At 43.6% G+C, this 23,450-nt stretch overlaps 2 protein-coding genes across 2 annotated transcripts; both read left to right on the top strand.

The window, feature by feature from the left end:
- Positions 1 to 2,087: 2,087 nt before the first annotated feature.
- LOC143613823 (uncharacterized) lies at positions 2,088 to 12,627 on the top strand. The gene is made up of 2 exons (XM_077087434.1): positions 2,088 to 2,474; positions 12,535 to 12,627. The coding sequence occupies exons 1-2, from the start codon at positions 2,088 to 2,090 to the stop codon at positions 12,625 to 12,627; spliced, it is 480 nt and encodes a 159-aa protein (XP_076943549.1).
- Positions 12,628 to 21,430: 8,803 nt separating this feature from the next.
- On the top strand, positions 21,431 to 21,907 carry LOC143613822 (ankyrin repeat-containing protein NPR4-like). Its single transcript, XM_077087433.1, has one exon. The coding sequence runs from the start codon at positions 21,431 to 21,433 to the stop codon at positions 21,905 to 21,907; it is 477 nt and encodes a 158-aa protein (XP_076943548.1).
- The last annotated feature ends 1,543 nt before the right edge of the window (positions 21,908 to 23,450 follow it).

Genomic DNA, 23,450 nt, shown 5'->3' with positions numbered 1-23,450 from the left:
AGGCTTAGTATTCAGAAAACAGAGATTTTCTGGCCGTCATGCGATGGTTCGAAGAAAGTGTCGGGTTTATTCCCTTGCGACATTAGCATGCATGTGAAGGGAGTTAAACTCCTAGGGGGAGTGGTTAGTCGGGATGCAAGGTTTATTTGGTCTTTGGCAACTAAAAGAGCTTTGAGGGCGGTTGAACTTATGAAACGCCTGCCAGACCTGAGGGACCCCCAAAGTGAACTTCTTTTGTTGCGCTCGTGCATGGGGTTGCTAAGTTAGTGTTTGGTCTCCGGACCTGTCAACCTGAACATGTCAAAGAGGTTGTGTCCATCTTTGATGCTGTGGGCCTGCCGGGGGGGGGGGGGGGAATTGAAGATATTGTTGTGTGTGGAGGTCCGCATTTTAGGGACCTCGGCTTCCTTCCCTATGTGTTGCGGAGGCTTAGGAATTTTCTCGGCGGAGGATGTCTCCGCATATGCCTTTGTGGCTTCCAGGCCCAGTCGTGGAAATTGCAGGACCACATCTTGCGAAGCGCTGGTGTTATGGGGGTAAATCCTGACTACTCCTTTGCACTTGGTAATATTGGAACAACTCTCCCGGACCTTGATTTAGGCAGTTTTACTGATAAGGAGACCGCCCCCAAGAAACCTCAACAAACATTGGCGAGTGCTCTTTATGGTAAACACATACATGATATGGAGGAGCGATTCAATATGACCCCAAGACAAAAGACAGATTTTGCTTATCTCAAGGGGGCTCATGCCCAGGTTTTATTCTTGACTGTTATACCCATTGAAGGTCTTGGGCAACAGATGTTGGCAGTTGAATACAGATCCATTTTTAAATACCGACTTATGATTCCTCTTTTCCTTCCAGATGAATCATGCCTCATTTGTAAAAAAGCCTGTTTGGATAGATTTGGTTAGCATGCCCTTTACTGTAAGAAATTGTCGGAATTCAAGTATCGTCACGACTAGGTTAGAGATGTCTTATGGGATGTGCTTAGGCGTGCCGGGATCTCAGCCAAGAAAGAAGCACCTGCTAACTTAACTTTCTGACTGATCCGCGAGAGGGGAAATCTACCCTGCGGACGTTCTTTTGTTTGGATGGGCGGGGGTAAGCATGCGTGTGTCGACCTCACTGGGGTGTCCCCGTTGGTGCGGCTGAGAGACAGTGGCTTCTTTCCGGGACATGCGGTTTTGATGGCAGAATCTAGGAAGGTTGCTAAGCATGAGACAACGTGTCTGGAGAATCAGCACGTGTTTATTACTTTTGCCTTCGACACATTTGGATCCCTAGCTCCCAAGGCGGTTCGCTTTTTGGAGCGGGTGCAGAAGGTGGTCCACAGTGACTCGCAGAGCCCGAGAAACCAAGGATTGATCTTTAGTAGAATAGGCTTTGCGATTCAAGAGGGGATAGCGGCGCAGCTTGTTGCTCGCTTATCCATTATTCAGATGTAGTTCGGTTTGTATTTATATGTGTAAGTAAAATAATGTAGTGGTAAGCAATTAGGGTTAGAAATTAAGGATCGTGTTACTGGTGATACCATGATAGCTTTTGGTAATTTTCTCCTTGAATATACTTCTGTATTGAATACAAAATTACAACGTAATATTAGAAACAGTACATGTTAAGCTATAACTACTTTTTGACTATATAATAAAACTATTTATTATCGACTCATAAAAACTCATTTTGCTTTGCCTTATTCTTAATTAACATAATCTATTAGCTTCAATAAAACACTTTTTTTTCTTTCTTCCCATGAATTTTCTAAATATATATTACCAGAACCATACCGTGTCACATAATCTTGTATAAAACCAAAGAACGAGAAGAAAATGGTATCGTGTATGGATTATTGGAGCTTCTGCTAGTACCTTTAATGTATATAAAGTTTAAAACAAAACCGTTAGTGTTTTGCCTAGATAATTGTCAACAACTAATAGCCAGCTTCATACGTTAATTTTCGATATGATATATGGTCTTCTTGGCTCTTGTTTTCAGCTTTTGCAATGTTTCATGTGAAATTATGGTTGTGTGAAAAAGAAAGTGAAGCACTACATTTATTAAAAATAGTTTGGAAAAAAGTTGCCACAATGCGTAAGAGCGATATTGATGAGATAATCAGTGGGCCACCTCTAAAGGAGAACAATATAACCAAATACCCATCAAGAGTGCTCTTTCTTGCTGCTAAAATGGGCAACACGCGGTTTTTAATTGAGCTCATTCGCTTATATCCTGATCTAATATGGAAACTAGATGACAAAGGAAAAACTATATTTCACTTAGCGATCAAGCGTCGCCATATAAAGATCTATAAGCTACTTCATGAGATTGGTGTAATGAAAGATTTAATAACTTCTGTTAAAGACAACAAAGGCAATAACATGTTGCATATGGTTGCAAAGAGCGCTAAACAAAACCGATTTCAAAATGTGTCTGGAGTTGCTTTTCAAATGCAGAGAGAGCTATTATGGTTCAAGGTAAATATTAATTTTCAATTTTATGCATCATCTTTCTTTCAACATGAGTCCACGTGTTCATAAGATCAACTAGGATGTTAAATATACAATAAAAATAGTTAAAATATTTTAAATTGGCCAAACAGGTCTGATGTCCACTAATATATTACCTTTTAAATTATTTTATTTAAGAAATACATTAGATATTTATTGTAATATGATAGTTTTATGAAATTGAAGAAACACTAAGTGACCCCGGGCAGATTATGGGTAATCTGGGGGCTAAGTAATGTTTCCCACGAAGGTTAGGTCCAGCAGAGTAAGTTGTACTTCAAGGAACCTGCAAAACAGACACCGTAAGCTCGTCACTGAGAAGGGGGGGGTTCCTCCTTGTGACCACCCTCCGGCGTGAGAATCAGTCTATATTGCTCTTTAAATATAAAAGTATATGAATACTATTAGAGCAATTATCGAGTAAGTTATACGAGATAGTAGATGATGAAATGATAATACCATTTGCTGTCTTTTATAGCCGAAGGTGGGTTTCCAAGGGGTTTAGCCGGCCCAACACGCTACCAACTGTAACCTATGCACGTGCCCTACCTGTGAGTGGTGGATAGGTAGCGGCTGACACAGAGCAGGCGTGCCGTGCACTCTTCGTCTTCTACCAACTGCAGGCTAGGCACGTGGTCTGGCAGGAGTTGGTGGGCAGGCGGCGGCTATTGGTCACAGTGCTGTGGCGTGCTGTCTGCCACGCTGCTGTCAGTGAGCTGTCGCATTCTTGGTCAGATCTTTTGTCTTTACCTTGTCAGGTATCACGCAAAAGATCCTCCATACAGACTGGCCCATTTTGGCGGGAGTTTTCCCCCTCCCGCCTCTGCTCATTCTTTCAGGTGACACTGAATATTTGTAAGTGTTAAGCCTTATGCGTGTAGCTATGCTGTGCGGGTAGCCTTCCCTGATGGCTTGTATCCGCAACTGCGGGAACAGGCGGGTTACTTTACCATTGGGAGGCTTTTCCCTGCGTATGCAGCTTGCATACTGCGCGTAGGCTTCTCTGAGCATGGTGGGTCCTGCGGGAGTAGATGGTCTTTGCGCAGACATCCCTGTTCAAGGTGAGTCATGCGGGACCAACTGAGCCCTGCTGGGACCTACCTCTTCAAGTCCCCCCAGTCCAATGTTCTTTTCACGAATGTCTAATAAAGTGAGGTGAACTTTTGGACTTAAGCAAAGGGTTTTGAAAAGGGGTTTTTGTAAGGTTTTCCATGGGGGTTCTTCCCGCGGAAGTCCTTGTCACTTGCAGAAATTCCCGAGTTTCCTGCTTGGTCTTTGGGTATGATGCGGGTAGGTCTGTAACCTCCTCGCAAGTCAGGAGCATTGAGTCTTAGTTGTGCGGATTCTCCCTGTGGTTCTGGTAGTTTTTTGAACATAGTGATCAATTATGTTTAAACCACCAATTCCATCTTGGAGCCTCAAACAACGTAGTACTCGATGTTCCCGCTATGCGGGGATATTATTTCCGTTTTCACAAGCATTGCCCAGAAGATCCTTCCTGGTTTCAATTCTCAGCGGGTGCTAGGTATGTGAAGGGTTTTGCCTTTACACTGTACCTGCATCCGTCTTATGGTTACTTTACTTCCAAGGTATTCCTGGCGTCCATTCCCTGCGGGTGCTAGGTATGTGAAGGGTTTTGCCTTTACACTGTACCCGCACCCGTCTTATGGTTACTTGGTTGCCAAATATTTTGGCTTCAATTCCCTGCGGGTGTTAGGTATGTGAAGGGTTTTGCCTTTACACTGTACCCACACCCGGCTTATGGTTACTTGTTTGCCAAGGTAAGGGGTATTTTCCCGCTTACTTTTTTGAACCTTAGTCTTCAAAAAAATTTTTAAATTTTGAAATTTGAAGAGTTGGTGGATGGATAACAGCCCAATACCTCAAACGTCGTGCGACGGTTTCTTCTGACTGTGTCAGGACGTGCCAGAAGTTATGGCGACATGACATTATGTGGTCATTCCAGTTGCTTTTTCAGGCGCGTGGGCACGGGATTCCGGGCGCGTAGCCGCGAAATCTCTGGCACACGTCCTTTTGACAGCTGTTGCCAGCTTGCCTTTGCCACGTGTCATAGTTTCATTGCACCTTTGACTTCTCTCTCTTCCGTATTAATTTCATCGCATTAATTGCGATTACTATATAAAGGGGGAGAGGGTTATTTGCAATTCACACTTTCCACTTTCATCTCTTCTTCTCCAGTAATTTCCGGCGAATTTCTCTTTTCAGTAAAGCATTACTCTGAAATCTCTTCTTTCTTCCACCATGTCTTCTCACGATGCTGATGATCAGAAGACTGCTGGCGAATGCCAGTGTTCTCTTCCTGTCGAGCTGTACCAGTATATCGTCAGGAAGTTCATGCTCGAGTCTCTCGAGCCTGAGTTTCCTGAGCCCCACCATACTGTGTACGATGCCCCTAGTGGCAAGATCGGGGTTTATGCTGCATTCTTTGTCTACGGGAACCTTAGGTTTCCGTTGACAAAGTTTGTGTACCGTGTCCTAGAGAGGCACGGTGTGCACCTGACAGAGGTGCACCTCATGGCCATTGCCAAGGTCCGGCACTTTGAGTGGGTGTGCCGGATACTGGGCTTTGAGCCCCTCGTTGACCGCCTGATGACCTTCTATACATGGAGGTGCATCCAAGGGTGGTACACTCTTACAACCCGTATCAAGGGTTTAAAGATTTGTACCACCGAGCGGAGTCTTCGCTCATGGAGGAGAGAGTTCTTCTTCATATCCGCTCGCGCCATCCCCATCGCTATGAAGTTCAAGAATGGCCAGGCGCTTCCGAACCTTCCCGCCCTCAATTATGAGGAGGCGGAATGGTTCTCGAAGATATCCCGGGTCCAGTCCCCGGTTTTCCGTTTTCCGGAGTCGGCGATGGTGATGCTGGGGATGAGCCGGGTGTGGAAGGCGGCGAATGCGGATAAGGTTCCGATCGTCCTCGAATATGGTTCGAACTCTGTCCCTTATGGTATGTCTTGTTTCTTTTTGCTGACTATGATTTTTTCTAACTTTCTTGTTGATTTCAGAGGGTAACGATCTTCAGTCGCTCCTGAATCCGCGGGAGGAAGATGGTCCTGCGCGGATGGGTACTCGTGCTCTGGACGAGAACGAGTTGCCCATCTTAGAGCAGACCGCGGGTCGGTTCGTGGAGGTTTACCCGCCAGGCCAAGAGATCCTGAGCCACCGACGGCCAGGTAAGCCTATCTTCTATCCTGAACCTCTCAATGCTGTGCCTGCTGCTGGAGTTGACATTTCTTCTTCTGAGGAATCCGCAGAAGGTCCTCCACTGGTGCGGAAGAAAAAGGCTGCCGTCGGGAAAGGCAAGGAGAAGGTGGCCTCTACGGCCGACCCGGTAGTCCTATCTGACTCGGAGTCAGATAATGCAGAGGTGGCGGGGAAGCCCGGTGGTGAGGAGACCACCGCTCCGGAGGCTGTAGGTGATACCTCCGGGGAGGCAGCGACGACGACGGTTACCGGTGTCAAGAGGCCGGCTCCATCGGGTTCACCCCCACTCGTTCGTATGTTCAAGCTCAAGAAACCCCGTAAGTACCCCCATAATTCTTGTCTAGATTTGTTGTTTCAAATAAATTCAACACATTTGCTTGTGCAGGTGCGGATGTTGACGCATTCCAGGGTGGAGTTGGAGCAAGTATTCCCCCGCCAATGACGGTAGGCTCGGTCAGCCTTCCCGAGGCGTCGACCCAGGCGTCTGCGCCTGCCTCCGCTGGTTCCAGCCTTCCTGAGGCTGTTCCAGCTGAGAAGGTGTCTCCGCCGGCCGTGAGTGCAATTTTTACAGCATCTTTCACGGAGCCGGCGGTTACTGTTGCTGAGGAGGTGGCGCCAACAATGGCTACCACAGCGGCTGCCACTATACCTGCGCCACCGGCACCGACGGCCGGACCATCAGGTACGCGCCGGGCTTCCCGCCGATCTATGCCACCTTCCCGTCTGCCTGACCTGTTGGATGGATTTCCTTTAGGTTCAGGTGATGGGTTTGGCGGCTATCGGCCTGTTATTGACCCTACAGGTACGTAGGGTTCTTTTTCCTTTGTATATTTTTGTCATCTTTCCCTAACTGTCTTTGTTTCTTTTGCAGTATCGGATTCCAATGAAGTGTATGTTCCAAGATGGAACATACGCCGAGGAACAACCCTTCGCACCCCTGTGGAGTGCGTGGATTGGGCTCGCCATGCTGCTCCTCATGGTGCGTTGGGGGAAGCCATGGCTAGCTACCAGGAGGGTAGGCTAACCAATGAGCTTCGGGTTCTCCAAGCTCGGATGCAGCCCCGCGTCGAGCTGCTTTGTCGTGAAAACGACAAGTTAAAAGCAGCTCGCGCCAAAGAAATATCTGAGACGCGGGCTCTGCGGGAGGAGAACCGGCAGTTGGCCGCTGCTGCCGCCGAGAAGGAGAGAGCATTCAAGGCCCTCGAGGTTGAAGTCCAGGCGCGACTCGAGGCCCGCTCCAAGGCTGCCCAAGCTGTGAATGAACAGCTTCGGCTGGCTAAGGAGACTGCGCGAAACTCAACTGAGAGGGCTGCCAAGGCTGAAGCTGTTGCTGAGCCGCTTCGCGAAGAGAATGAGCAGCTTAAATGCAAATTAAAGGCTCTTCAGCATGCTCATGACGCCTTGGCAATGGAAGATGCCAAGAAGCTGCAGGAGATCCTTGACCAGAGGGGGGTGCTTGACCGTACTGGAAGGAAACTTAAAAGCGTCGAAGAGGCTGCCGCCAAGGAAGTTCAACTTGCCAACCTTGATAAAAGCGGAGCCGAACGTGCTTACAAAGAAAGTCAAGCTACCCTCCAATGGCTGCTTCGAGAAGCGTTGCCTCAGGTATCTTTATCTTTTTCTTTACGCTTTCCGCTCGTAATTAGAAAATGTTCTAATTTGTATTCTTTTGTAGGTTGTGCGTCGGGTCCTTTCAGAGACCTCTTATGACGATGCGATGAGCGCAGCCCTCAACGCTTCTCATGAGGATGGGGAGAAGACTGGCTTCCTGCTTGGTCTAGGGTTTGCTGAGAGAGGCTTTCCGCCCTCCAACTTCCCTTTATTCAATGTTAATACTGAAGCTGCTTATGACCAAGCTGTGAACCAGTACGCTTCCTTCCCGCATCCAGTGGTGGAGAAGGTGAATGAAGCTGCTGCTGCTGATGATGGGCTAAACATCCTTAAGGCTTTCCTTGGGCAGCCGCGCTCTGACGGTGCTGGTCCAAGCGGTGGTGGCCCTGAAGCCTGATCCTGAAGATCTTTTCCCACTGCTAGGATAGACTTGGCTTTGTATAGATTTCTTTTAGGCGGGTAGTTACCCAGCCATTCTTGTAATAGATTGTGAAATATTAATCTTTTTGCGTATAAGATTGTTATTTCCTTCCTTGGGTTCCTTGCTTTATAAACTTATGACTTGCATACTTAGTTTGAATTAGCAATTTTCCAAGTGTTTAGAATAAGGACCTTTGAACGTGGTTGATGATGGGTTAAAGTTTTGCCTCCTCCTTCGTGATTGTGCGGGTAAAACCGTCACTTGCACTTGGTAGGATGGCTAATCTTTACCCTCTATCTGACCTGCGTGTAGGTTTTCCTTTTCGAAATTTCTAAGGCATTAAGTTAAACCTTTGAACGTGGTTGATAATGGACTAAAGTTTTCGCTTCCTCTTTCGTGATTGTGCGGGTGCAACCGTCACTTGCACTTAGTAGGATGGCTTTAACTTTAGACCTATATCTGACCTGCGTGTAGGTTTTTCTTATCCTTTTTTAAGTGTTCATAAGTTAACCTTTTAACGTGGTAGATGGTAAGTTAAGTTTGGCTTCCTTGTTTGTGATTGTGCGGGTAAGACCGTCACTTGCACTTACAAGGATGGCTAAACTTTACCTACATCTGACCTGCGTGTAGGTTTTCCTTAGAACTTTTTAACATTTTGGCGTTGTGTTTATGCGGGTATTGCCGCCTTCCACACGCAACTACTTCTTCCCGTAAGGGAAGTTCATAGGTTACAAGCTATCAATACATCATGAAAGGAGAATCATTTCCATTAGAAGTGGCTCTAGGCCTTTTCTTTACAAGTTGGAATTGATCTACATATAACATTTGCGTAATTGAGCTCCGTTCCATGTTCTAGGGATGGGAGTGCCATCGAGCCTTTCGAGCCGGTATGCGCCCTTTCCCAGAACTTCTTTGATAACGTATGGCCCTTCCCAAATCGGGGCCAACTTTCCTGGGCGTTGTTGGTTCGAAGCCTCGTTGTTACGCAGTATGTAGTCTCCATTGAAATTGCAGAGTTTTACCCGCGTGTTGTAGTATTTTTGCATTTGTCGTTTGTAGTTTTCTTCACGCACGGCGGCTAAGTCTCTGCGCTCTTCGGTTAGCATAAGGTCTAACCGTCTTTCCGCATCATTGTCTTCTGGTTGGATTAAGACCCTTGGTGAGGGTAAACCGATTTCGACTGGGATCATGGCTTCAGTGCCATAAGTGAGACTGAACGGGGTTTCTCCCGTACTGGTCTTCTTCAGCGTTCTGTTTGCCCAAAGGACGTGTGGAAGCTCGTCCACCCAACCGGATCTATGTTCCAAGAGTCTTCTCTTTATGCCTTCGACGATGCTCTTATTTGCTCTTTCCACCTCACCGTTACCTTGCGGGTGTGCCACTGAGGTAAAGGTGTGGGTGATTTGAAGTTCTTTCAGCCACTGCTGTAGCTTCTTGTCAGCAAAGTTGGTGCCATTATCGCTTACCAAATTCTGGGGAATGCCCGTGATCATCGCTACGCCTTCAGTTGTTGGCCATCCCATCATGCCGTGGACTGAGGATACCACGGCGTTGAATCTTGCCATCCCGTCTCTCCCGAATAGGATGTCATACGTATGATGTGGTTTTTTCATTACAACAAAATCCACATCCTCCGTGCGTGAATAATTCCCATCGGTGAGAGTGACGGGGAAAGATAGGATGCCCAAGGGAGTGTTCATGCTGCCGTCAAACCCTTCCATTGAAGCGTAGACCGTCTCCAGGCGTTCCTTGTCTTCATCGTCGAGCTTGTCGAAGAACTGCCTGTACATCACTGTCGACGATGCGCCATTGTCAACGAGGGTGCGGGAGGTGATGTAGTGCCCCAGTTGGCTTTTAATGACAATGGGGCCTTCTTTGTTTGGGCCTCCCGGCACTCGCGGGAAGCGCACTTCTGCTTCCTTCCATGCGCATGGTTCGGTTATCGGTCTCTTTCTTCCTCTGACCTTACCATGGACCATGTTGATGCTAATGTCGACGGGCTTTCGTCCGTTACCCCTGTACCTGTTGTCGTTCCTTCCTCCCTTCTTGATAGATGCCACGAGGTGTGCGAGCCTCCCATCCTTGACGAATGTCTCGACGATGTCCCTCAAGGATGTGCACTCCTCAGTGCTATGGCCCTTTGTCCCATGGAAGTCACAAGACTTGCTTTGATCCGCATTGGGTTTCTGTCGGATCGCTGGGGCTTTTGGCCATGGCAGTTTTTCCGTGGCAAATATCTCCGTGACGCTCTTGGTGAGTGGCGTCCAACGGTTTTTCCGGTTCGAAGGGTGCGTGTTGTCCCTTCCGCCAACCAGAGGGCGAGAGCTTGAGGGGGTGTCAAAGTTTATCCTTGACTGCCAAATACCTTGCCGCCTCTTTTTGTTTAGCCGGGCGGTTCTCACATTGTTCTCCCTTGTCCTCTGCGTGTAGAGGTTTGTATTCTGGGGGAGATCTCTTCCCAGCTGTTTCTCCGTTTCGGCAAAGCGCTTGGCTGCCGTCATTATGGCATCCCACGTGGATGGCATGCCGTCTTTACCCGTCAGAGTGCGGATGAGTTCTGGGTATTCAGCGCCCTGAATGAAAGCGGCGCGAACGAGGTCTTCACTGATGTTGCCCAGACTCAGCTTCTTGGAGTTGAAGCGGGTGATGAAGTCCAGTAAGGATTCATCCTCTTCTCTCACACAGTTGAGGATCGTCCACTGCTCCTCAGTGTGCTTCCTCTGTTGACTAAACTGTTGACTGAACTTGTTCTGGAAGTCTGCCCAGTCATAAATGTGGTGGACCGGTAAACGGTCGAACCATGCTCTGGCTGCTCCTACCAGAGTCATCTGGAACATGTAGCACCACGTGGGTTCCGTCCAGTTACTGACGGTTGCCCCCGCAATGAACCTGTTCAGATGGTCATCTGGGTCGGATATACCATCGTATGTGCCAATATTGGACATTTGTTTGGCACTCCTCGGGGCGATTGCTTCTGCAATGTCCCTTGCAAATTTTGACCTTCCTGCGTTTGTGGCAGTAGGTCTAAAGGCCTTGGAGAAGTCACGCGAGCTTTTTTCCGTGACTGGTTGGAATGCTTCCCCAAAATTCCTTTTTGGCTGGGGATCCGTTTCCTTACGCTTCCCTTTCGCCCTATGGCGAGGGTTCGCGTCGGTGTCGGAGTCTTCCCTCTCGGCGTCTGAGTACTCGTACTCACTACTCATGTTGAGGTGCTGGCGAGTACTACCGAATTCCTCAGCTTGTTGGACTGAACGCAAGCGTTCGTCCAACTCAGCCTGAAATTCTCTTTGACGTGCCTCGGCCCATGCCTTCACTTGATCAAGTGTTTGGCGAGGGGCTCGAGTTCGTTTTTCCAGCTGGGCATCAGTGAATCCCAGTGGAATATTTACTCCACTTGCCCCTACATGAGTGACTGGGGTAGTGTTCGTAAAATGTACTTCACTTGCCCCAGCTTGGGTGGCTGGGGTAGTGTTTGTAAACATTGTGTTGCCGGTGTTTACCCCAGTGGCTGGGGTTGTGGTTACCGGAATTTCTCTAGTCATCTTGGAAGTTTTGAAAAACTGGAGAAAGATGTAGTTCTAGCTTTATGCACGGATGGCGCCAATGAAGAAACACTAAGTGACCCCGGGCAGATTATGGGTAATCTGGGGGCTAAGTAATGTTTCCCACGAAGGTTAGGTCCAGCAGAGTAAGTTGTACTTCAAGGAACCTGCAAAACAGACACCGTAAGCTCGTCACTGAGAAGGGGGGGGGGTTCCTCCTTGTGACCACCCTCCGGCGTGAGAATCAGTCTATATTGCTCTTTAAATATAAAAGTATATGAATACTATTAGAGCAATTATCAAGTAAGTTATACGAGATAGTAGATGATGAAATGATAATACCATTTGCTGTCTTTTATAGCCGAAGGTGGGTTTCCAAGGGGTTTAGCCGGCCCAACACGCTACCAACTGTAACCTATGCACGTGCCCTACCTGTGAGTGGTGGATAGGTAGCGGCTGACACAGAGCAGGCGTGCCGTGCACTCTTCGTCTTCTACCAACTGCAGGCTAGGCACGTGGTCTGGCAGGAGTTGGTGGGCAGGCGGCGGCTATTGGTCACAGTGCTGTGGCGTGCTGTCTGCCACGCTGCTGTCAGTGAGCTGTCGCATTCTTGGTCAGATCTTTTGTCTTTACCTTGTCAGGTATCACGCAAAAGATCCTCCATACAGACTGGCCCATTTTGGCGGGAGTTTTCCCCCTCCCGCCTCTGCTCATTCTTTCAGGTGACACTGAATATTTGTAAGTGTTAAGCCTTATGCGTGTAGCTATGCTGTGCGGGTAGCCTTCCCTGATGGCTTGTATCCGCAACTGCGGGAACAGGCGGGTTACTTTACCATTGGGAGGCTTTTCCCTGCGTATGCAGCTTGCATACTGCGCGTAGGCTTCTCTGAGCATGGTGGGTCCTGCGGGAGTAGATGGTCTTTGCGCAGACATCCCTGTTCAAGGTGAGTCATGCGGGACCAACTGAGCCCTGCTGGGACCTACCTCTTCAGAAATCACATAGGTTGATGATTAAAGTTTCATATTCAGCAATAGTAGAACCATTGGGTGTGTGCTACCCATTCTAAAAAAATACGTAATCACATTTAATGGTCTACTAAATTTGGATTTTTTTTAAATACTTTAAAAACGTTTGACTGAAAATTATTCTTTTTTGATTTGAACTATCTTGACAGATGAAGAAAATGATTTTCAATTCATTAAAATGACTTGATATATGTGGCAGGAGGTAGAGAAAATGATCCCACCTAATTATAGGCAAATGAAGAACAAAGACGGCAAAACACCGCAGACGGCAAAACACATGCCGAGTTATTAAAAGAAGGAGGTGAGTGGATGAAAATATACAGCATCTCAATGCATGGTGGTTTCAACCCTCATTGCTACTATTGCCTTTGCAGCGGCTTTTACACTTCCTGGAGGATACAACCAAACCATCGGTATTCCTTTTTTCCGCGAAGAGACATCTCTCATTATCTTTGTGATCGCGGACGCTGTTTCTTTAATATGCTCATCAACGTCGGTTCTTATTTTCTTATCTATCCTCACATCCCGTTATGCCGAACGTGATTTCTTGGAGTCCTTACCAAGAAAACTAACGAGTGGTATTGCAACACTCTTCCTCTCTATTGTAACCATGATGGTTGCATTTGCTGCGAGTTTCTTTGTCCTTTACGATGAGAAGTTGGAATGGGTGCCGAACACTATTACCTGTTTGGCTGGCATTCCGGTGATTCTATATGTTACACTGCATTATGGTCTTTTCAGGGATGTTTATAAGTTGGCATACGGATCTAAATATCTATTTAAGCATAGCAGGTGTGTTCTTTACTATTAACACCCCCCCCCCTGCAGTTTTGAATTCATTCAAGATTCATGTAATCCAACGATTACTTTTTAATTATCTTTTGTTTATTTATTTTTAACTAGTATTCCGACCCCCGCAGCAAGACCATATACGAATACAAAAACAAAAATGGACATTTCATCAAACACAATAAACCATAGCTTCAAACGTACAACCCTCATAACAAAGAGTACAACAACCAGTGCAGATGGCCAAAAACTGTCATCGGGAACTTCAACGACATGCAACAAACAACCAAAAAACCCGCTCGGCGTCAGCGACAACCAACAGACAACCAAAAAACCCATGCATATTCAAACGGAAAGGTGGTTAAGGAACTAATCGTAACCCACTTCCACCAAATACAGCCTAAAGCAGCCGCTGACAATGATGGTTAAAAGGATTTTTCAAATGCATGCATATGTAGAACTTTTCAAGTGGAAATAAAGGGCAATAGTAAATCCTCCTCATCTCGTCAACTTGAATCAATACACCTCCAATGGAAAAACCTACAACACACCAATCTTAAAATCCACATGCTAAAACTTTTAAATTAAATCCATGGTTAAAATTAAAAAAACAAACATGTGGATTTCAACTTAACATGAACAATGGTCATTGGGATTTAAAGAAAGGTAATTATACAGGAGATGGTGCAGTGAAAAAATAGAGCAAGATTTAAAGGTGAACATGTTGGCTTTTGGTATATTGCTCCTAGTATTCAACATATCTTTCTTCAAAAGAAAAGGGAACTTACCCGCAAGCTCACGATGTTCTTTGTAACAATGAATAAAAAGCATTACATTGATTTAACCTTAGGGCAACCCATAGGGTTGAACCCACTTAGGTAAACGTGCTCGCGGGTTTAACCCGGAAGTGACCCGAGCCCATTCAGATTTTGTATTGTGTAAAAAAATCATAAACAATTTATGTTATTCTATAAAAGTATACTTTAAAAACTTAAAAACAAAAATCAGTAAGTTAAACTGGTCAAATGTTGAATAATAAATGAATCAGTTTGAATAATAAATCGGGTGATGTATCGAGTTTGAATATTAACGAATGTTACAATACTTCCCAAGCAAATGATTTCACCCTCCACAAGATCTCATGTATCCTCAAATGTTGTACCAGTGATCACTATGAAACAAGATATAACTTCACAGTTCCAAACGAACAAGAGGTAATAATCATAGTTTCAAACCAAGTAACTTATAGACGGTTATAAAAGCAATAGAGCTTTCATGGAAAGCAAGCTATACTAAGAATACTATGATCATACACACAATCAGTTAACACAAACCCTAACCAAAAGGTCTTCCAAACAAGCAACATATCACATGACTTGCCACTAAACTCTATAAATTTTAGTCATTAGCAACATACCGGCCGATTCCATTTTCTCTAGTTTATCCATCATCAGTACCTCATCTAATTTCCCTTTGACAAACCAATCAACCAACCGCAATTTTCCAATTAACCATATAGTGAACAGGTTAAATGATAGGGGTGAGCAATAACCGAACCGAAAACCGATGAAACCGAACCGATATAACCGTAAACCGAATTAACCGAACCGCACCGAACTCTTCATTTTTTAATATTTTCAAGTCTTTTTCCTTCTATTTCATGTATTATATGCATTTTTACTATCATTTTTATGTATTTATATCTCAATTTCATATATTTAAACATTCATTTCATGTATTTTTAAGCAAAATTTTAGCCAAAATATAATACTGGTTATTAACCGAAATTTACCGAACCTAACCAATAACCGATGGGTTAATGCTAATAACCGAACCGAACAGAACCATGCACACCACTATTAAATGAACCTATGCAAATAATCTAATGCAAAACCATGTGTAAGAACGAGCCAAAAGCTATGATATCACTTGTTAGGAACAAAGCGATGCAACGCGGAAGCAAAATCACACTCACAAAAGATAAACATGCTAAAACGAAAATATAAATGACAAGAAATTTAACGTGGTTATCCAAGGACTGTAACTATTACACGATGTGATGTGATGTGATGTGATGTGATGTGATGTGATGTGTGTGTATATATATAATGGGGATCCTAAGCAAACTTTTTGAAATTTAGAATTTTAATAACTATTTTGGAGCACAAAAAAACCTCTTTAAAAATAATATTAAAAATGTTATGAAACAAATTTTTTTTAAAAAAAAGTAAAAAAAAACATTTTTGTATTTTTCATCTTGGTTTCATAAAAAAAAGACTTAATTATACACATATGTATATTTATATTTAATCTTAATTTACATAATGTACACATATGTACATTATCATTTATCTTAATTGTGAATATATGTATAAAGAATAACATGTACAAAATTAAAAAAACAAGTATTATACATATATGTATAATTTTGTTAAAACGATATTTTTTATGAAAACGGAATGAAATATAATTTTTTTTGGTTTTTTACTTTTTTTTTATTTTCGCGTGTTTCTTTTGTTTTATAATTTTTTTATTTATCTTAAAATAGGTTTATTTGTCGTCCAAAATGATTCTCAAAATTCTCGATTATAAAATGGTTCTCACATGATCTCAATCACCCCCCCCCCCTCGCACACACACATATAGATAGATAGATAGATAAAAGATAGAATATAATAATCCTTAACGTACAAAAATACCTATATTCACGAAATTGATCCTTGAAATCACAACACAAGATCTCGGAATCATCGATACATACCCAATTTATCATCGATTCACCGAAAAAAACATAATTGGATTTGTTAATCGATCAGTTTTTTTCTTTTTTCACGAAACCCGTTTTGAGCGTATTGATTTTCTTGAGCGTATTATGATTTTTATATACTTTTTTTCGAAATAGGCAAGATCCGGTGAATCAACAATTAATTAAGAATATTTTTTATGGAACAGACATATCAATATGCGTGGATAATACATTTTGTTTCGCTTCCAGTTCTTATGTTAATAGGGCTAAGACTTCTTCGTTTCCCGAAGGCAAAAAAAAAACTCTTCGTCGTATGGGGGCTTTTCAGAGTGTTTTATTGTTTAGGATACGACTTGTGAAGTGGTAAGGCCTAGAGGCTTCGGCCATGGCTTCCTCCGTAAAGGAGGATTGAAGAAGGAGACGCACACCCTCAGATCGGTCTCGAACCATGAAGAATAGTCTGTATTGGGGTGTTCTTTGCCATCACATATCACAGTTTTAGAAGGAACCGTTTGGGAGCCATCTACAAACAGAACCAGTTTTGATTAACCTGATTGCGCCACAAGAGGTAATCTGATCAGGAAGGTAATTTGATAGTGAGTTTAGTAGCCATAGGGAGAGTAGTATCGGTAGAGGAAGAAGACACCAACTGTAAAGAATAGGTAGAGGATGGGGATCAATTTAGGGCCTGTTGTGGGGAGCTTGGTCCTAGCTCGGGCACGAGGATTTGGCGTTGCCCCTGTAAAAATTTTCATTTTTGCAAAGATAGTATTCAGGGATACAAGGGGTGCATATCCAACGGGATCATTTCAATGTAAAGGAAAGAAGAGATCAGTTAAAGGAGCGTCTTGCTTCGGAATTGGAACTCTACACTGACGTTGTTGAAACCTTGCGCTTGCTTAAGAACTGGTTATGCATGGAGTGCATGGCCTTGCATGCCTTGAATAGGTCTTGTCCGTACAAAAAAGAAGTGGTTAAATGCACCTCACGTGCAGGAGGCGACTTTGATTTTATTGTAGGGGTACTTCAACCCCGCGATTCGTAGGTGGAACTTGAGAGTGGTTTGTCTGGGACGATTGTGGTAGATGTCACTCTCCTTGAGCGCATTCTCGCCCTTCCTATTGCTACTGTCAAGAGTATCTCGCTCGCGTGTCGCATGGCTTTTGCCCAGGCTTTGTCAGGGGGGCTCCGTAAATTGGTGGATGCCCCGAGGTCTATTGAGGATTAGGTTAAACTTTTGTTGTTGCCTCGTTGCACGTCATGTGTTGTCAAACCGGCTACTAGGCAGGAACAAAGGTCCGGAAACTGGAAATCGCTTCAATGTAACTCCATCATGCGGGCTTTGGCTGTTTGGAAAGATGGGGTAGGTTTAGAAGAGTTGTTGCTACCCCTCCTTGAACTTCCTATAATGTGGGATGGCCAACCTAAAGAAGAGGGAGGGGGCAATATCAAGCAGTGCCTCCAGAAGTAGCGGATGGCCATTACACAGTGGCGATCAAATTCCTGTGTTCATCCGGGGTCGCGCCTGCTGGGGGGATACATTGAGAGCATTGATAGATAAACACCCTATGGTAGACCCCCCGACCATGCCCTTCGCCGTGCCATCGGAACCAGCCTTGCAGGTGGACAGTGATTGTGTGCTGGAATGTATTAAAACCTTCCTGAAAGGTACATCTCGTGAGAGGGATGGTTTGCGGGCCGAACATATTCTAGACGCTTTCTGTGTCCAGGGGTCTCCAACCGCCTCCGGGCTCCTAAAGGCCATCATTGATGTTGTCAACTTGTGGCTTGGGGGGTTTTTTCCTAAATTTCTAGCGGAGTTCGTTGCTTAGGCGCCGTTGACCCCTGTTGAAGCATGCCAATGGAATTAAACCCATCGCGGTGGGGCCATTTGGAGAAGATTGGTGTCGAAAGTCGCTATGCGTAAAGTAGGGAAAAAGGTGGTTGCTTATCTAGGGGATTTCCAATTCGGGGTTGGGATTCTAATGGGGCAGAAGCGGTACTGCATAGTGCTAATAGGTTTCTGAGCGTGTTCAATTCTGACGTACCCCTGACTGTGCCCACTGTTGATTTTTCTAACGCCTTCAACGAGGTGGACTGGACGACCCTTCTTAGGGAAGTTAGCTGCAGATGTCCATCCATCTTCCCATGGGTCCAGTTTTTATATGCCTGCCCTGCCCGGTTATATGTGGGGATACTCATATTGGGATTTTACGTGTTGGTCCTTTTATTTTCGCGTTGGTCCTCCATCTGCTCATCCTTAGGGTGTAGGGACCTGTTCTCTGCCCTTTCATGCTTGGTATTTAGACGATGGCACTATCATTGGTAAGGATGAGGATGTTGCTAGAGCGTTGTGCATTATTCGCTTAAAGGGGGCGTCTCTTGGACTTAGGCTTAATATTCAGAAAACAGAGATTTTCTGGCCGTCATGTGATGGTTCGAAGAAAGTTTCGGGTTTATTCCCTTGCAACATTAACATGCATGTGAAGGGAGTTAAACTCCTAGGGGGAGTGGTTAGTCGGGATGCAAGGTTTATTCGGTCTTTGGCAACTAAAAGAGCTTTGAGGGCGGTTGAACTTATGAAACGCCTACCAGACCTTAGGGACCCCAAAGTGAACTCCTTTTGTTGCGCTCGTGCATGGGGGTTGCTAAGTTAGTGTTTGGTCTCCGGACCTGTCAACCTGAACATGTCAAAGAGGTTGTGTCCATCTTTGATGCTGCGGGCCTGCCGGAGGGGGGGGGGGGTGGGAATTGAAGATATTGTTGTGTGTGGAGGTCCGCATTTTAGGGACCTCGGCTTCCTTCCCTATGTGTTGCGGAGGCTTAGGAATTTTCTCGGCGGAGGATGTCTCCGCATATGCCTTTGTGGCTTCCAGGCCCAGTCGTGGAAATTGCAGGACCACATCTTGCGAAGCGCTGGTGTTATGGGGGTAAATCCTGACTACTCCTTTGCACTTGGTAATATTGGAACAACTCTCCCGGACCTTGATTTAGGCAGTTTTACTGATAAGGAGACCGCCCCCCAAGAAACCTCAACAAACATTGGCAAGTGCTCTTTATGGTAAACACATACATGATCTGGAGGAGCGATTCAATATGACCCCGAGACAAAAGACAGTTTTTGCTTGTCTCAAGGGGGCTCATGCCCAGGTTTTATTCTTGACTGTTATACCCATTGAAGGTCTTGGGCAACGGATGTTGGCAGTTGAATACCGATCCATTTTTAAATATCGACTTATGATTCCTCATTTCCTTCCAGATGAATCATGCCTCATTTGTAAAATAGCCTGTTTGGATAGATTTGGTTAGCATGCCCTTTACTGTAAGAAATTGTCGGAATTCAAGTATCGTCACGACTAGGTTAGAGATGTCTTATGGGATGTGCTTAGGCGTGCCGGGATCTCAGCCAAGAAAGAAGCGGTTAGCATGCCCTTTACTGTAAGAAATTGTCGGAATTCAAGTATCGTTACGACTAGGTTAGAGATGTCTTATGGGATGTGCTTAGGCATGCCGGGATCTCAGCCAAGAAAGAAGCACATGCTAACTTTCTGACTGATCCGCGAGAGGGGAGATCTACCCTGCGGACGTTCTTGTGTTTGGATGGGCAGAGGGTAAGCATGCGTGTGTCGACCTCACTGGGGTGTCCCCGTTGGTGCGGCTGAGAGACAGTGGCTTCTTTCCGGGACATGCGGTTTTGAGGGCAGAATCTAGGAAGGTTGCTAAGCATGAGACAACGTGTCTGGAGAATCAGCACGTGTTCATTACTTTTGCCTTCGACACATTTGGATCCCTAGCTCCCAAGGCGGTTCGCTTTTTGGAGCGGGTGCAGAAGGTGGTCCACAGTGACTCGCAGAGCCCGAGAAACCAAGGATTGATCTTTAGTAGAATAGGCTTTGCGATTCAAGAGGGGATAGCGGCGCAGCTTGTTGCTCGCTTATCCATTATTCAGATGTAGTTCGGTTTGTATTTATATGTGTAAGTAAAATAATGTAGTGGTAAGCAATTAGGGTTAGAAATTAAGGATCGTGTTACTGGTGATACCATGATAGCTTTTGGTAATTTTCTCCTTGAATATACTTCTGTATTGAATACAAAATTACAACGTAATATTAGAAACAGTACATGGTAAGCTATAACTACTTTTTGACTATATAATAAAACTATTTATTATCGACTCATAAAAACTCATTTTGCTTTGCCTTATTCTTAATTAACATAATCTATTAGCTTCAATAAAACACTTTTTTTTCTTTCTTCCCATGAATTTTCTAAATATATATTACCAGAACCATACCGTGTCACATAATCTTGTATAAAACCAAAGAACGAGAAGAAAATGGTGAGTATCGTGTATGGATTATTGGAGCTTCTGCTAGTACCTTTAATGTATACAAAGTTTAAAACAAAACCGTTAGTGTTTTGCCTAGATAATTGTCAACAACTAATAGCCAGCTTCATACGTTAATTTTCGATATGATATATGGTCTTCTTGGCTCTTGTTTTCAGCTTTTGCAATGTTTCATGTGAAATTATGGTTGTGTGAAAAAGAAAGTGAAGCACTGCATTTATTAAAAATAGTTTGGAAAAAAGTTGCCACAATGCGTAAGAGCGATATTGATGAGATAATAAGTGGGCCACCTCTAAAGGAGAACAATATAACTAAATACCCATCACGAGTGCTCTTTCTTGCTGCTAAAACGGGCAACACGCGGTTTTTAATTGAGCTCATTCGCTTATATCCTGATCTAATATGGAAACTAGATGACAAAGGAAAAACTATATATCACTTAGCGATCAAGCGTCGCCATATAAAGATCTATAAGCTACTTCATGAGATTGGTGTAATGAAAGATTTAATAACTTCGGTTAAAGACAACAAAGGCAATAACATGTTGCATATGGTTGCAAAGAGCGCTAAACAAAACCGATTTCAAAATGTGTCTGGAGTTGCTTTTCAAATGCAGAGAGAGCTATTATGGTTCAAGGTAAATATTAATTTTCAATTTTATGCATCATCTTTCTTTCAACGTGAGTCCACGTGTTCATAAGATCAACTTGGATGTTAAATATACAATAAAAATAGTTAAAATATTTTAAATTGGCCAAACAGGTCTGATGTCCACTAATATATTACCTTTTAAATTATTTTATTTAAGAAATACATTAGATATTTATTGTAATATGATAGTTTTATGAAATCACATAGGTTGATGATTAAAGTTTCATATTCAGCAATAGTAGAACCATTGGGTGTGTGCTACCCATTCTAAAAAAATACGTAATCACATTTAATGGTCTACTAAATTTGGATTTTTTTTAAATACTTTAAAAACGTTTGACTGAAAATTATTCTTTTTTGATTTGAACTATCTTGACAGATGAAGAAAATGATTTTCAATTCATTAAAATGACTTGATATATGTGGCAGGAGGTAGAGAAAATGATCCCACCTAATTATAGGCAAATGAAGAACAAAGACGGCAAAACACCGCAAGATGTGTTTATGCCGAGTTATTAAAAGAAGGAGGTGAGTGGATGAAAATATACAGCATCTCAATGCATGGTGGTTTCAACCCTCATTGCTACTATTGCCTTTGCAGCGGCTTTTACACTTCCTGGAGGATACAACCAAACCATCGGTATTCCTTTTTTCCGCGAAGAGACATCTCTCATTATCTTTGTGATCGCGGACGCTGTTTCTTTAATATGCTCATCAACGTCGGTTCTTATTTTCTTATCTATCCTCACATCCCGTTATGCCGAACGTGATTTCTTGGAGTCCTTACCAAGAAAACTAACGAGTGGTATTGCAACACTCTTCCTCTCTATTGTAACCATGATGGTTGCATTTGCTGCGAGTTTCTTTGTCCTTTACGATGAGAAGTTGGAATGGGTGCCGAACACTATTACCTGTTTGGCTGGCATTCCGGTGATTCTATATGTTACACTGCATTATGGTCTTTTCAGGGATGTTTATAAGTTGGCATACGGATCTAAATATCTATTTAAGCATAGCAGGTGTGTTCTTTACTATTAACACCCCCCCCCCTGCAGTTTTGAATTCATTCAAGATTCATGTAATCCAACGATTACTTTTTAATTATCTTTTGTTTATTTATTTTTAACTAGTATTCCGACCCCCGCAGCAAGACCATATACGAATACAAAAACAAAAATGGACATTTCATCAAACACAATAAACCATAGCTTCAAACGTACAACCCTCATAACAAAGAGTACAACAACCAGTGCAGATGGCCAAAAACTGTCATCGGGAACTTCAACGACATGCAACAAACAACCAAAAAACCCGCTCGGCGTCAGCGACAACCAACAGACAACCAAAAAACCCATGCATATTCAAACGGAAAGGTGGTTAAGGAACTAATCGTAACCCACTTCCACCAAATACAGCCTAAAGCAGCCGCTGACAATGATGGTTAAAAGGATTTTTCAAATGCATGCATATGTAGAACTTTTCAAGTGGAAATAAAGGGCAATAGTAAATCCTCCTCATCTCGTCAACTTGAATCAATACACCTCCAATGGAAAAACCTACAACACACCAATCTTAAAATCCACATGCTAAAACTTTTAAATTAAATCCATGGTTAAAATTAAAAAAACAAACATGTGGATTTCAACTTAACATGAACAATGGTCATTGGGATTTAAAGAAAGGTAATTATACAGGAGATGGTGCAGTGAAAAAATAGAGCAAGATTTAAAGGTGAACATGTTGGCTTTTGGTATATTGCTCCTAGTATTCAACATATCTTTCTTCAAAAGAAAAGGGAACTTACCCGCAAGCTCACGATGTTCTTTGTAACAATGAATAAAAAGCATTACATTGATTTAACCTTAGGGCAACCCATAGGGTTGAACCCACTTAGGTAAACGTGCTCGCGGGTTTAACCCGGAAGTGACCCGAGCCCATTCAGATTTTGTATTGTGTAAAAAAATCATAAACAATTTATGTTATTCTATAAAAGTATACTTTAAAAACTTAAAAACAAAAATCAGTAAGTTAAACTGGTCAACCCACAAATTTGTGGTGTTGACATGAACACGATACGCGCTGTCGTTAATTGTTAACTGAGTTTTGACTTTTTTTTAGACTTACCACATAACAGGGATTGACAAACAAATTACAAATCAATAAAATAAATCTTGTTATAGCTTAACAAACTGAAAGAACTTAAAATTCTGGAGTTACCTTGTTTTTAAGGTATTTGATAACATCACCTACTATGCTTTGATTTAGCAATCTAATGTTGGATTAATTTCTATTCCGAGTCACAAGTCGGTGAACCGGGCCTAAGAGGTTTTAACAAGTCGGTTAAAGTCTAAGGGTGTATTATGAAACATTCCATATGCTTGGTGGCCAAGTTCACCTTGTTGGCCAAGTTGACCTTGTTGCCCAAGTTCACCTTGGTGGCCAAGTTGAGTGGTGACCACATATTATGCTTGGTGACCAAGTTGGGTTACTAGTATAAATAGATGTACAAAGTTAGTGTTAGATACAACATCACAACACAACAACAAACACAACAATCACCACCATCACTACCAAAGTTATT

Source organism: Bidens hawaiensis, unplaced genomic scaffold (genome assembly GCF_021521415.1).
Source record: "Bidens hawaiensis isolate Kalapana, Puna unplaced genomic scaffold, B.hawaiensis_p1.1 tig00038267_1, whole genome shotgun sequence".
Lineage (NCBI taxonomy): Eukaryota > Viridiplantae > Streptophyta > Magnoliopsida > Asterales > Asteraceae > Bidens > Bidens hawaiensis.
The sequence above is the reverse complement of the archived record's forward strand: the minus strand, read 5'-3'. Positions and strand labels throughout refer to the sequence as shown.